The sequence below is a fragment of the Oncorhynchus mykiss genome, chromosome 12 (assembly GCF_057628025.1).
Source record: "Oncorhynchus mykiss isolate SJ-2025 chromosome 12, ASM5762802v1, whole genome shotgun sequence".
In the NCBI taxonomy this organism is placed as follows: domain Eukaryota; kingdom Metazoa; phylum Chordata; class Actinopteri; order Salmoniformes; family Salmonidae; genus Oncorhynchus; species Oncorhynchus mykiss.
This window is the reverse complement of record NC_143033.1, coordinates 58,761,829-58,776,220: the sequence shown is the minus strand read 5'-3', so window position 1 is coordinate 58,776,220 and position 14,392 is coordinate 58,761,829. Positions and strand designations below refer to the sequence as shown.

Below are 14,392 nucleotides of genomic sequence, written 5' to 3'. Positions count from 1 at the left end.
AAATTCCACACCAAAATGTTTTGGTTCATTTTCCCCCTTAGTTCAGTTCGTTTGGACTGGTTTGAACAATATCCACATTCAGGAGCGCACTAAACAACGCACCTTGGTTCACTCAAAAAGGGTGGTCCCGGTCCGATTCCATTCGTACGGTGGTCTAGTTCGCTGCAGGTGAGAACGCAGTCTGGACCAAACAAAAGAAAATAACCACTGGCGGTGCAGTAGAACTATTATTTGGTTGTTTGACGGCGAGCAGTTTCTTAAATGCATGCAGTAGCGTACCATAACTTGATATATCTGACACATTATGAGTAGCAGCGCATTCATGAGGGCATCCGATGCAGATTAGGGGGAGATAGGGGCTATAGCCTACCGGGTATTATAGGCTACTGAATATAGCCTATTTAAGTTAAGTCTACCTTCTGTTAAAAATCGCGCAACATTTCAGCGTCCTGCTACTCATGCCAGGAATATAGTATATGCATATGATTAGTATGTGTGGATAGAAAACACTCTGAAGTTTCTAAAACTGGTTAAATCACGGCTGTGACTATAACAGAGCGTGTGTTTCATCGAAAAGCGCAAGAAAAACTGGTCACTGAAAGCTGAAAATAATATCCATGCGCCACTTGCATGTATTGTTTAAAGGACACCAAATTAAATAGGGCCACGGATGCAATTCCTACAGATTCCACACGGTGTCGCCATTGTCGTCATTTTGAGAGTTATTTCTTGGTCAAACAAAGGAAAGAGATTCCATTTCTTCCGGTCTCCGACAGGATGTTTTGGAGGAGAGATTTTCGACCATGATTTGAAGACGTGGAGCTATTGAATACACATCGCCCCGTGATCATTTTGATAGATTATAAACGTTTACTAATACCTAAAGTTGGATTACAAAAGTATTTCGAAGTGTTTTGTGAAAGTTTATCGTCAACTTTTTTAATTTTAAAAAATGACGCAGCGTTGTGAAACTATGTTTTTTTCTGAATTACACAGTTTCCATAGATGGCTATTTTGGGTATATATGGACAGATTTAATCTAAAAAAATACCCAATAGTGATGTTTATGGGGCATATAGGAGTGCCAAGAAAGAAGCTCGTCAAAGGTAATGAATGTTTTATATTTTATTTCTGCTATTTGTGTAGCGCCGGCTACGCTAATTCTTTTGTTTACGTCGTCTTCAGGCATTTTGGGGTGTTGCATGCTATCAGATAATAGCTTCTCATGCTTTCGCCGAAAAGCATTTTAAAAATCTGACTTGTTGGCTAGATTCACAACGAGTGTAGCTTTAATTCAATACCCTGTATGTGTGTTTAATGAACGTTTGAGTTTTAACGAGTACATTTAGCATTTAGCGTAGTGCATTTGCATTTCCAGGTGCCTACTTAAGACGTCTGCGTCTCAAGTAGGATCAACAGGTTAAGTTGCGGTTAGAATGGCATTTGCGCCGTTTCCTACCGCACGTTGTGTGAAGATCAAAGTAAAAGTAATAACGTTTGGGAAACACAAGTTATGCTGATTGATAATCAAAGAGCATTTTCCTCCAATAAACAAATTACTTGCATGAACGTGATTTTGTTTAAGCATTTTAGTTTGTTGGACAATGTGAAACCAACTGGACCAAATAACAAAAATACTGTACAATGTTACAAATAATCAAACTCTGATTCGAACTATAGCTCACAATTATATGTGAAAACACACTTATTCTGTTAAAACATGTTAAAATCATGGGGCACTGTCAGCAGATAATCCATCCATCAGATCAGCTACAGGGAGAGTGCAGTGACCTCAGAGAGAATGCGGACATTCTGCTACCTGTGTGTGACCTCACGGATCAACTGGGAGAAAGCACATGGAATGAAAATTCGATTTTAAATTCCTTGACCTCAGGTCACGTGGCTAGCGCTACTTTTTATAGCTGGAACTGAATGTGCAGAAACTGAGGAAGCCTAAACTCTGAAATAATACAGGGAATGCTGAAGTACCTTTGAGCCTCTAATAGGACGGTGTGATGGAGCGAGAGATGGAGAACGGTAGTGAGACTCAGTGCACCACTCATCACACGGCCCATTTGCTGCCAGGCTCTGATTGGGGACTAACCCACTAGGTACCATGCAGTCAGGGTGGCACCTGATCTGCAAGTCCTTCCAGGTGCCAGTGTTGATGGAGCAACAGGCCAGGGGCAGAGAGACAGTCCCTCCCCATTTCAAAACGTTTTCTCCCTCCTGAGCACTACTGAACACTACCCAGGACTCATCTGTTGCCAGGCTCTCATAGGGCTCACCCACTATTATAGTAACCTAGGTGCCATGCCAGTCAGGTTGCCACTTGATATATGAGCCCTCCCAGGTGCCAGAGTGGCTGATGCAGGCCAGGGGCAAAGAAAAAGAGATGCACCGCCTCCCCCAGAAGCCCTTGGCTCAAATTGCACTCCACCTGATTCACTTAGCCAACACAGAGAGGAGAGAGGGCTATACTGGTATCTGAGTTACAGAAACAAAAAACAAAACAATTACATTTGCCTTTTATGGCTCAATTTACTGACGGAAATATATTTGCAGAAGAAACAAACATGATAGTCAGAGGGAGAGGAAGAGAGATGAAAGGTAAGAAGGGGGGAATGGAGCATTTGACTTCAGTTAAGAGCTTTTGAATTAATTTTCTGGGGTTTGCCAAAAGAAATGTAAGACAAGCTAGCATATGAGTGCTAGAAATTCAACTATGGAAATTATTTTATTTAAGTGTGCCAAAAGCAAAGACTAGTGCAAGCTTGGGACATTATAAAAAACTCAGTTTTGAGCCTCCTTCAAAAGTGAAAGGTAACAAGGGAGTCTTGATACTAAATTGTACAGACAGTAACTGGTGCAGCCATGAGAACAGCCAATTCAGCTGAATCACTGACAGTAAAAACACAACACAGCCAAGTGAGGTGTCCACACAGAGTTAATATATCCAGCCTGCTCAACCTGCCAGGCCACATGACTGCACATGAAGGTGTGTGTGACAAAGTTGACATTTTGTCTGCACCCTGTAGAATTCAATGATTTATATATATACACTAGATGACAGACAGTGGCCGTTGTTTTGAAGCCAAAAAGTAAAAAAAGATTTTGGAAGCTAAAGAAATGCATTTATTAATTACTACATGAGTTCTTGCCTTGTTTATTATATTACAGAATATTAATGCAGGGAGGGGCAATAAAATTTAAAAAACGCGGTGGGCCCTAAAAGCAATTTGCGGGCCAGAAAAGGGGAAGTTATTTGAAAATATACTGTGCCATTTGAAAGTATTCAGACCCCTTGACTTTTCACACATTTTGTTACATTTTGTTACGCCTTGTTCTAAAATGGATTAAATCGTTTGTCCCCCTCTTCAATCTACACACTATACCCCATAAAACAGGTTTTTAGAAATGTTTGCTAATTTATCAAATAAAATAAATGATAAAATATCACATTTACATAGGTTTTTAGACCCTTTTAGACCCAACACAGTACTTTGTTGCGGCACCTTTGGCAGCGATTACAGTTTCGAGTCTTCTCGGGAATGACGCTACAAGCTTGGCACACCTGTATTTGGGGAGTTTCTCCCATTCTTCTCTGCAGATCCTCTCAAGCTGTCAGGTTGGATGGTTGGATGGGGAGCATTGCTGCACAGCTATTTTCAGGTCTCTCCAGAGATATTTGATAGGGTTCAAGTTTGGGCACAGGCAGGGCCTCTCAAAGACATTCAGAGACTTGCCCCGAAGTTACTCCTGAGTTGCCTTGGCTGTGTGCTTATGGTCGTTGTCCTGTTGGAAGGTGAAACTTCACCCCAGTCTGAAGTCTAGAGCGCTCTGGAGCAGGTTTTAATCAAGGATCTCTCAGTACTTTGCTCCGTTCATCTTTCCCTCGATCCTGACTAGTCTCGCAGTCCCTGCCACTGAAAAACATCTTCACAGAATGATGCTGCCACCACCATGCTTCACCATAAGGATGGTGCCAAGTTTCCTCCAGACGTGACGATTGTCATTCAGGCCAAAGAGTTCACTCCTGGTTTCATCAGCGGAGAGAATCTTGTTTCTCATGGTCTGAGTCTTTAGGTGCCTTTTGGCAAACTCCAAGCGGGCTGTCATGTGCCTTTTACTGAGGAGTGGCTTCCGTCTGTCCAATCTACATACAATAAAGGCCTGATTGGTGGAGTGCTGCAGAGATGGTTGTCCTTCTGGAAGGTTCTCCCATCTCCACAGAGGAACACTGGAGCTCTGTCAGTGAGACCATCGGGTTCTTGGTCACCTCCCTGACTAAGGCTCTAATCCCCTGATTGCTCAGTTTAGCCAGGCGGCCAGTTCTAGGAAGAGTCTTGGTGGTTCCAAACTTCTTCCATTTGAGAATGATAGAGGCCACTGAAATGTTTTGGTACCCTTCCCCAGATCTGTGCCTCGACACAATCCTGTCTCAGAGCTCTACGGACAGTCAATAGACCTCATGGCTTGGTTTTTGCTCTGATATGCACTGTGAACTGTGGGACCTTACATAGACAGGTGTGTGCCTTCAAAATCATGTGCAATCAATTGAGTTTACCACAGGTGGGTTCCAGTCAAGTTGTAGAAACATCTCAAGGATGATCAACGGAAACAGGATGCACCTGAGCTCAATTGCGAGTCTCATAGCAAAGTTTCTGAATATTTATATTAATAGCGTATTTCTGTATTTTATTTTTTATAAATTAGCTAAAAACCTGTTTTCACTTTGTCATGATGGCATATTGTGTGTAGATTGATGAGGGTAAAATGTATTTAATCCATTTTCATATAAGGCTGTAATGTTACAAAATGTGGAAAAGTGGAAAGGGGTCTGAATACTTTCGGAATACACATATATATATATATACACAGTGTCATGTGCAATCAATTAAGTATTCAGACCCCTTTCCCCTTATAATATATATATATATATATATTTGCTGCTATAACAGCCTCCACTCTTCTGGGGAGGCTTTCCACTAGATATTGGAATATTGCTGTGGGGACTTGCTTCCATTCAGCCACAAGAGCATTAGTGAGGTCGAGCACTGATGTTGGGGGATTAGGCCTGGCTCACAGTCGGCGTTCCAATTCATCCCAAAGGTGTTCGAAGGGTTGAGGTCAGGGCTCTGTGCAGGCCAATCAAGTTCTTCCACACCAATCTCGACAAACCATTTCTGTATGGACCTCGCTTTTTGCATGGGGACATTGTCATGCTGAAACGGAAAGGGTCTTCCCCGAACTGTTGCCACAAAGTTGGAAGCACAGAATTGTCTAGAATGTCATTGTATACTGTAGCGTTAAGATTTCCCTTCACTGGAAGTAAGGGGCCTAGCCCGAACCATGAAAAACATCCCCGTTGTAGCTCCTAGACATTTTTATTTCACAATAACAGCATTTACAGTTGACCGGGGCAGCTCCAGCAGGGCAGAAATGTAACGAACTGACTTGTTGGAAAGGTGGCATCCTATGACAGTGCCACATTGAAAGTCACTGAGCTCTTCAGGCCATTCTACTACCACTGTTTGTCTATGGAGATTGCATAGCTGTGTGCTCGATTTTATACACCTGTCAGCAACAGGTGTGGCTGAAATAGACAAATCCACAATTTGAAAGGGTGTCCACATACTTCAGCCACGGTGATGTTTTCCAATACATTTTGATACATTTCATTCACTCAGCCTACTGATGCAAATACACTTTTATTTTTTAACATTTCCCATAGGCTATTCAAGTAATTTAGAGGTGAAGGAAACGCGAGGTGCTGGCTAGCGGAGTGGAACACTTCAAAAAAATAAAGTAGAGACGCACACTCTAGGAGCTCTGATGCAAAAACATTTATGTCCAAGGTTTTGACAGACAAGCTGTCTTCATCGGGGTATAATGACAAACACTGCGAGATGACTAATTTACATAGTGTCAAAAGACACACAGGTGTCTGTAATCATGGCCGGGTGTGACCTGATATCATTGGTTAATTGTCATATATTAAAATAGCATACAAAAAACATAAATGGTTTGCGTACGATCATAGATGGTATAAAAAAAGTGTGTTCTTCACAATGCATGTTCTTTCTCTGTCCATAGTCTGGTCTATTTCGGGCAACACGCCTGTCTCTCCCTCGCTCCCTGCCGCTACCCATCTTAAGTGGCTCTGTCCTCGATTAGAACAGAAAAGAGAGAACCGGAACACCAACAGACTCACAGCCACAAATTGACCTTCTCACATACTGTACATCAAAAGAGGACCTAATTTATTAAGTATTTTCTTTAAACTCGCCATTGGTTACTTAGCAGCTGGGCAGCGCTCACGTGCGCTGACCACTACCCCACCTCCATCCCCCGCTGACTGAAAGGCGCACACACACACAGCGCAGGAAAGGGAGAAGCACGGCGCGTTCAAAACACACACAATACAGATAGAAACTTGCGCACGCGCACACACACACACACAGAAGAGAATTTGAAAAAGGGGCTTAGAGTCACTTACAAAGCAGTTGAGCACAGAGCAGGAGACCCTTGCTGCAAGGCTCATGACGAGAAGAGGAAGCAGGGCTGTGCCCCTGAGACACACAGCCTACAGAGATGCAGTAGCAGCAGGAAGAAGGTAGAGCCACGGGCCGGCATTACCATCCTCACCACTCCTACTCCCTCCACACCTATCCGCCTCCGTATTACCCCCACACTGCCCCAGGAGGTGCTATACACCCCCACCCTTAGTCCCCCCTCCTCCCCCAGTGAGGGGGATGAAAACCGAGAGAGGGAGTGCTGGTGCCTGGAAAGCCCCCCTGTTGCTCAGACCAAGTTGGGAGGAAGCGAATGATAGTCCATAAGAACACACAGAGTCCACTGAAATAGCCCACAAAGAGGAGGATGAAGGACAAGAAAGAGAGAGCAGGTGAACTTACTAGACGTGAGCGGAAAAATGAGGATGCCGTGAGTGTGAGGAGAGACAGAGGAGAGAAAGAAACAGAGAGCAGGAATTGCCTGATGCTAAGCTCCACCCTCGGCATGCCATGCGCATCTCCACCCTCTCACCCAATCACGTGCTCTTGCTTCACTCTCTCTCTCCATCACATCCTCCCTACCTACCTCTTCCCTGTTTACCCTTCACCGAGATACATCTCCTCCTACGCAGTCAGGCAGCCTCCTCAGCAACGCGTCAGAGCAGCATAGACCGTACCACACCACTGCTGGATGCTACAGCCAGCACATCACGCATCTATCTCATGCACCACACCGCAACGCAGCATATGCACTACGCATGGGTAGAGATACACACACGCACAAATAAACGATCAGAACATGTCTTCACAAGGCTATATTTAACACCTTACACTAGTGGTTGTTTTTCACAAGGGTTTGTTTCTTACATTGACACCTCTGCATCAGAAGGCACAGACACACACTGGGGAGGATGGGGTCTCTCGCTGAAACAGTATCAAGCCGACTGACACTGTGGTACTGTAGGTTGGAGCAGAACATGGAGGGAGGAGTGGAAGAGGAGTGAGCCTATGCAGAGAACTCCAGTGACAGCATTCTACAGCAGAGCTGCCCCCTCCTTGCCCCCTCGCCTACCCTCCCTCTATTCTGAGTTTCTCCTTGGTGCTGTGTGTGTGTGTGTGTGTGTGTGTGTGTGTGTGTGTGTGTGTGTGTGTGTGTGTGTGTGTGTGTGTGTGTGTGTGTGTGTGTGTGTGTGTGTAAGCATATACAGTGTCCCCTAAGCCAGAGGGGCACACACACTACCACGGTTGAGTCGTGACTTTGGGAGGAGCCATTATTTTTTTACATTCTAGAGTCATCCGAGCAACACTGCACACAAGAACCTGCAGTGTAAGCTACTGTACCTGCATTTCAACTGTATACACATCACACACAGTTCATTAATCAAGATAACACTGCAATCAATGTATTTTTTATTTTATTGTGTATCAATAGAATACTTCCCTACTAGTGCATTGCAGCATGCCCCATTGACCTTAGACAGTGGTGCAGCCAATACTCATCCAGCCCCAGCCTTTCCATCAGTCCCATTATCACAATGGCCCATGATGTATTTATAAGATAGGCATGTACTGTATAATGTCATGTATAGAGCTGAAATCACCCTCCATTGTTGAGGATAGACAATCATATCGATTCGACACAAATCATTTGTGACTGTTCTGTAATGTCCTAAACAGACCCTGCCTGGGCTCTGGTCTATATGGATGCTGTGTCCTCTCTCTGTGATGTAACAATAGACTGGAGGGGACCCTGACTGCTAATTGGCTGTGAGTGACGGCCCATGGCAGGCAGGCAATAGCATGGATCATGACTCGCTAACAGAGAGGAGAACCTCAGAACACCCAGTTAGGGGGATGGGATACGTGGATATATGGATGGCTTCTGGTGCATGACAGAGTTTTATTATCATAGGGTGTGTTCGTGATTTCAATCTGGAGTGCCAGAATGTGCTCTGGGTGTTTGTAAATTCAGGGCGTTGTCAGATTGTCCGTTCGTAAATTCAGAGCGTTTCGCTCTCGGAGCGTTCCGAGCGCAACTAGATGCTCTGGCCGAGGAGTAGGGTTGACATGAGCGTAAATTAATCAGTTATTCTGTGCTCTGCCTCTGGCACAGTGAGACGAGAGTGCTCTGAAATCGGAGAAGACAGCCAGAGTGAATTTACGAACGCACCCATAATGTACTGTATAGAACCGACTACAGCCACAATGTACAGTCATGGCCAAAAGTTTTGAGAATGACACAAATATTAATTTTCACAAAGTTTTCTGCTTCAGTGGGATATTTAGATATTTTTGTCAGATGTTACTATGGAATACTGAAGTATAATTACAAGCATTTCATAAGTGTCAAAGGCTTTTATTGGCAATTTCATGAAGTTGATGCAGAGTCAATATTTGCAGTGTTGACCCTTCTTTTTCAAGATCTCTGCAATCCACCCTAGCATGTTGTCAAATAATGGGATTAAGGTCTGGGGAGTTTCCTGGCCATGGACCCAAAATATGGATGTTTTATTCCCCGAGCCACTTAGTTATCACTTTTGCCTTACGGCAAGGGGCTCCATCATGCTGGAAAAGGCATTGTTCGTCACCAAACCGTTCCTGGATGGTTGGGGGAAGTTGCTCTCGGAGGATGTGTTGGTACCATTCTGTATTCATGGCTGTGTTCATAGGCAAAATTGTGAGTGAGCCCACTCCCTTGGCTGAGAAGCAACCCCGCATGAATGGTCTCAGGATGCTTTACTGTTGGCATGACACAGGACTGATGGGAGCGTTCACCTTGTCTTCTCCGGACAAGCTTTTTCCGGAAGCCCCAAGCAATTGGAAAGGGGATTCATCAGAGAATATGACTTTACCCCAGTCCTCAGCAGTCCAATCCCTGTACCTTTTGCAGAATATCAGTCTGTCCCTGATGTTTTTCATGGAGAGAAGTGGCTTCTTTGCTGCCCTTCTTGACACCAGGCCATCCTCCAAAAGTCTTCGCCTCACTGTGCGTGCAGATGCACTCACACCTCCCTGCTGCCATTCCTGAGCTCTGTACTGGTGGTGCTCCAATCCCGCAGCTGAATCAACTTTAGGAGACGGTCCTGGCGCTTGCTGGACTTTCTTGGGCGCTCTGAAGCCTTCTTCACATCATTTGAACCGCTCTCCTTGAAGTTCTTGATGATCCGATAAATGGTTGATTTAGGTGCAATCCTACTGGTAGCAATATCCTTGCCTGTGAAGCCCTTTTTGTGCAAACCAATGATGACAGCACGTGTTTCCTTTCAGGTAACCATGATTGACAGAGGAAGAACAATGATTCCAAGCACCACCCACCTTTTGAAGCTTCCAGTGAGTTATTCAAACTCAATCAGCATGACAGAGTGATCTCCAGCCTTGTCCTCGTCAACACTCACACCTGGGTTAACGAGAGAATCACTGACATGACGTCAGCTGGTCCTTTTGTGGCAGGACTGAAATGTAGTGGGGATGTTTTTGGGGGATTAAGTTCCTTTGCATGGCAAAGAGGGACTTTGCAATTAATTGCAATTCATCTGATCACTCTTCATAACATTCTGGAGTATATGCATATTGCCATCATACAAACTTGAGGCAGCAGACTTTGTGAAAATTTATATTTGTGTAATTCTCAAAACTTTTGGCCACGACTGTACGTCAAACAGAGGTGCGTCAACTGGCAATGGGGACCAGATTAAACTAAAGTACCTTCTCACTGTATCACTGAATACATTATGGGGTTAGATGGTTGGGTTGTGCCTTCTTGAACATTCACTTGGCCATATATAAAGTACCAGTCAAAAGTTTGGACACACCTCTTCATTCTAGGGTTCTTCTTTATTTTTACTATTTTCTACATTGTGGAACAATAGTGAAGATATAACAATTGTGAAATAACACATATGGAATCATGTAGTAATCAAAAAAAGCGTTAAACAAATCAAAATATATTTTATATTTGGAATTCTTCAAAATAGCCACCCTTCGCCTTGATGACAGCTTTGCACACTTTTGGCATTCTCTCAACCAGTTTCATGAGGTAGTCACCTGGAATGCATTTCAATTAACAGGTGTGCCTTGTTAAAAGTTAATTTGTGGAATTTATTTCCTTCTTAATGCATTTGAGCTTGTGTTGTGACATGGTAGGGGTGGTACAGAGAAGATATCCCTATTTGGTAAAAGACCAAGTCCATATTATGGCAAGAAAAGCTCAAATAGCAAAGAGAAACGACAGTCCATCATTACTTTAAGACATGAAGGTCAGTCAGTGTGGAACATTTCAAGGACTTTGAAAGTTACATCAACTAGTCACAAAAAACATCAAGCGCTATGAGGAAACTGGCTCTCATGAGGACCGCCAAAGGAAAGGAAGACCCAGAGTTACCTCTGCTGCAAAGGACATGTTCATTAGAGTTAACTGCACCTCAGAAATTGCAGCCCAAATAAATGCTTCACTGAGTTCAAGTAACAGACACATCTCAACATCAATGATATTTGACCAAGAAGGAGAGTGATGGAGTGCTGCATCAGATGACCTGGCCTCCACAATCACCCGAACTCAACCCTATTGAGATGGTTTGTGATGACTTGGACTGCAGAGTGAAGGAAAAGCAGCCAACAAGTGCTCAGCATATGTGTGAACTTCTTCAAGACGGTTGGAAAAGCATTCCAGGTGAAGCTGGTTGAGAGAATGCCAAGAGTGTGCAATATATTTAGATTTGTTTAACACTTTTTTGGTTACTACATGATTCCATATGTGTTATTTCATAGTTTTGATGTCTTCACTATTATTCTACAATGTAGAAAATTGCAAAAATAAAGAAGAACCCTTGAATGAGTAGGTGTATGCAAACTTTTGACTGGTATTGTATGTGTGCAGCTGTGCACTTTATGTCACTGTAGCTGTGCAAATAGGGAATCATTATATTCCCTCCTGTGTTTCAATAGCGTGTTTGCTGTCACATGCGGTAAACGCATGCAGGCCTGTATGATATCTGGTAGGGTTATGCTTCGATCCCAATGACAGCTTCTTTGTGCAAATTGGACGCAGCATCATCAGGACATGTATGCTACAAATGTTCAACATTCACCTTCTGCTACCATTTCTGTCAAATTGTATTTTCCTGACTAAATGTCATATGTTGTTTCTATGTTTTTATGCATTATATACTGCAATTATTTTTTGTGATCTAACCCGCATTACCCATGTAAGGCACAAATTAGCTAAACTAGCTACCCCGTTATTATTTGGGGATGAAGGGCAGTGGGCCAGCGCAGCCTTGCCTCCCGGATGACACCAAGACTGTCTTCGTTAAGGAGTAACGTGCCTTCACCCCTGACTACTAACATTACAAGGCCTTTCAGCATCTCGACAACCCAACAGCAGAGTGAGACTGGAGAAATGCCAGCCCAAAACTTCTAAAGCACACCACATTGCACAACATATATGGCAGGGGTAGGCGGGCCGATTTTTGTCCAAGTGGATGGTCGGGAGGAGGGGTACACAGCAAATTTAAAGCCCAAAAAGAGATTGTATCTTAAAATTTAAAAAATGTATACCATTGAGACACGATCACATATTGTGGGAATGCTTGGGGACAAAATACAAATCTTGTCTGAAGATGTGGGTTCGGTAGTGGCACAGATGAGCTCAGCCTACAAAAACACAGTACATGACAACCGAGAATATGCATCCAATATGCATCCATTATAGCAGACATCCTTATGTTGTTGGCAAAAAAGGGGATTGCATTTATTTAACCTTTATTTAACTAGGCAAGTCAGTGAAGAACAAACTCTTATTTACAAGGATGGCCTACTGGGGAACAGTGGGTTAACTGTCTTGTTCAGGGGTATAAGAGATTTTTACCTGGTCAGCTCCTGGATTCGGGATTAGATGCAGCAATCTTTCGGTTAGTGGCCCAACGCTCTAACCACTAGGCTACCTGCCGCAGGGCATGAGGCATGATGAGCCCGAGACCTCCAGCAAATGGGGCAACTTCTTAGAAATGTCCCACTTCCACACAAAAAGAGATGTGGCATTTATTGCCAAGCTACACACGTCACTGAATCTCACCAGCCACGAAACACAAAATGAATTCATAGCCATTGTGGCTAAAAACTAAATAATTTGGGAGGTAGAGGCCAATGGCTTTTTAACTCTAATGGTTGACTAGGCACACAGCTACAAAACAGAGGAGATGACGGTGTGTGCCCGTTACAGAAAACAATTGGAAGTTCAAGAACGGTTCATGGGCTTTCTCGACTGTTCAGAGCGGGCAAACGCAGAGGCCATATACACCCACATCAAGCAGTTCCTGCAAGAGCACAGTATTTCCAACCTACCTGTGGTTGCCCAGTGCTAAATGGAGCCGCTGTGCCATGGCTGGCATAGTGAACGGGAAACGCGCCAGGAACATACAGCGGCAGTCTACATTCACTGCATGGCCCACATGCTCAATCTGTTGTTGGAGGAGGCCTACACAGTTAACCGGGCAGCCTCGCGGTTTTCTTCCATCTTGGAAAGCCTTCTTTTTTACAGCCAGGTACTCACCATGCCCTCCTGGAGATGGGTCAGGGACTGCCATCTTCCCTGTCACTTCTCCATATCAAGTGACATTGCCAAAACTATAGACCCAGAACAGCTTATCTACGCATATGATGCAAAGACCTGATGTTGGATGCTGCTCCATTAGGGTAAAAGTGTTCTTTTTGAATCACTGTTGCTTTGGCAGCTACTATGCCATTCATAGCCTGTATGCTTTGGTTTGTAACCATAATTGCTTTCCAGAACAAAGTGTTTCAATATTTGTTTGTTGACTTTTATGAAAGCTACTGGACGTACTTCTCAGGGTTTATTGTGTCAAAATAAAACAAATTGTCGTTGTCCACACTTTAGTGTTGCTGCATTATAGGCTCATGGAGAGCTTCATGGCATTTGTCCTTTGCATTGGTCTTGGTCTGGGTTGAACGTTGATTTTCATGAGAGAGCGGGATCAGTGACCCCGACAGGAATCCCAAGGCCATGATAATACAGTTATGAACATAATGAACAGATTATGCCAGTCATGTATAATTAACAAAAAGCCTTTCTCTGCTAAAATGTGTATAGGCCTAGTTTTTTTCCCTCTTACAGTTAAGGTTCACACACATTGCACTGAACGTAGATCTAGCTTTCGCCTGCCAATCATTCAGCAAGCATCATTTTAGGGACCACCTGCTGTAGACGTTTGACTGCCGACATTTTTCACGCGATTCTACATGTAAAATTGGTGTGCAAAATTACATTGAGGTGCTAAGTACTCTCGGCCAGCCAATGCTATTGGCGTCTCTGAGACCTTACACGTGACAAGAGTTCAGAAGTGTTTGTTTTGTTCTTTTGGGAGAGACCAATAAAGGAATTGACGGATTTGCCTATTCTTTCCTAAACTGTAGCCGATATGCCTGTGCTATTTTGTAGCATAGCCCACTCACTGTGTACATTCCTGTTTGGTCTGGTCCTGCAATTTGATTGATGCACTTGATTTTATTATATTATGTACTGTACCCGATTTTATGTTGGCCTACTTTTAATATACGATGTCATTGAGTGTCCTGAAAAGTGTACGTCAAATGTATTATTTTTAAAGAAATATAATTAGCAAACAGTTGAAATAAATTGCTACTTGTATGTAAAGCATTAGCCTGTGCATGTTTCTAATAGAACAACTGATCATTTGTTTACACTATAGCGTATTCGTCTCAGACATGGGGCGCTCTGTTCATGCCGGGTATTGATTTCTATCAGTATTTATTGCCTGCAATCCATTTAAACATGAAAAAGATGGGAAGGCCTGTGTGAAATCTTCCTGCTTCGGCATCCCAATCGGAAATTAGACTGG

The 14,392-nt window shown here is 43.6% G+C and overlaps 1 protein-coding gene across 20 annotated transcripts in view; it reads right to left on the bottom strand.

Moving 5' to 3' along the window:
- LOC110537841 (phosphatidylinositol-3,5-bisphosphate 3-phosphatase MTMR4) overlaps positions 1-14,392 on the bottom strand; it is a 168,589-nt gene that overhangs the window by 96,853 nt on the left and 57,344 nt on the right. For 2 of the 20 annotated variants that reach the window (XM_090192855.1, XM_036937874.2), the window contains exon 1: positions 6,500-7,027. The exons of 9 other annotated variants lie outside the window; for them this stretch is intronic. Coding sequence is in view for 4 of the 11 variants with exons in the window: in XM_036937874.2 (XP_036793769.1) it covers positions 6,500-6,544 (45 nt within the window). In the remaining 7 variants the exon portion in view is untranslated. Of the gene's footprint in view, positions 1-6,499; positions 7,039-14,392 lie in introns of those variants that run through there. 9 more of the 20 variants (XM_090192843.1, XM_090192850.1, XM_036937872.2 and 6 more) reach the window with 7 other exon arrangements.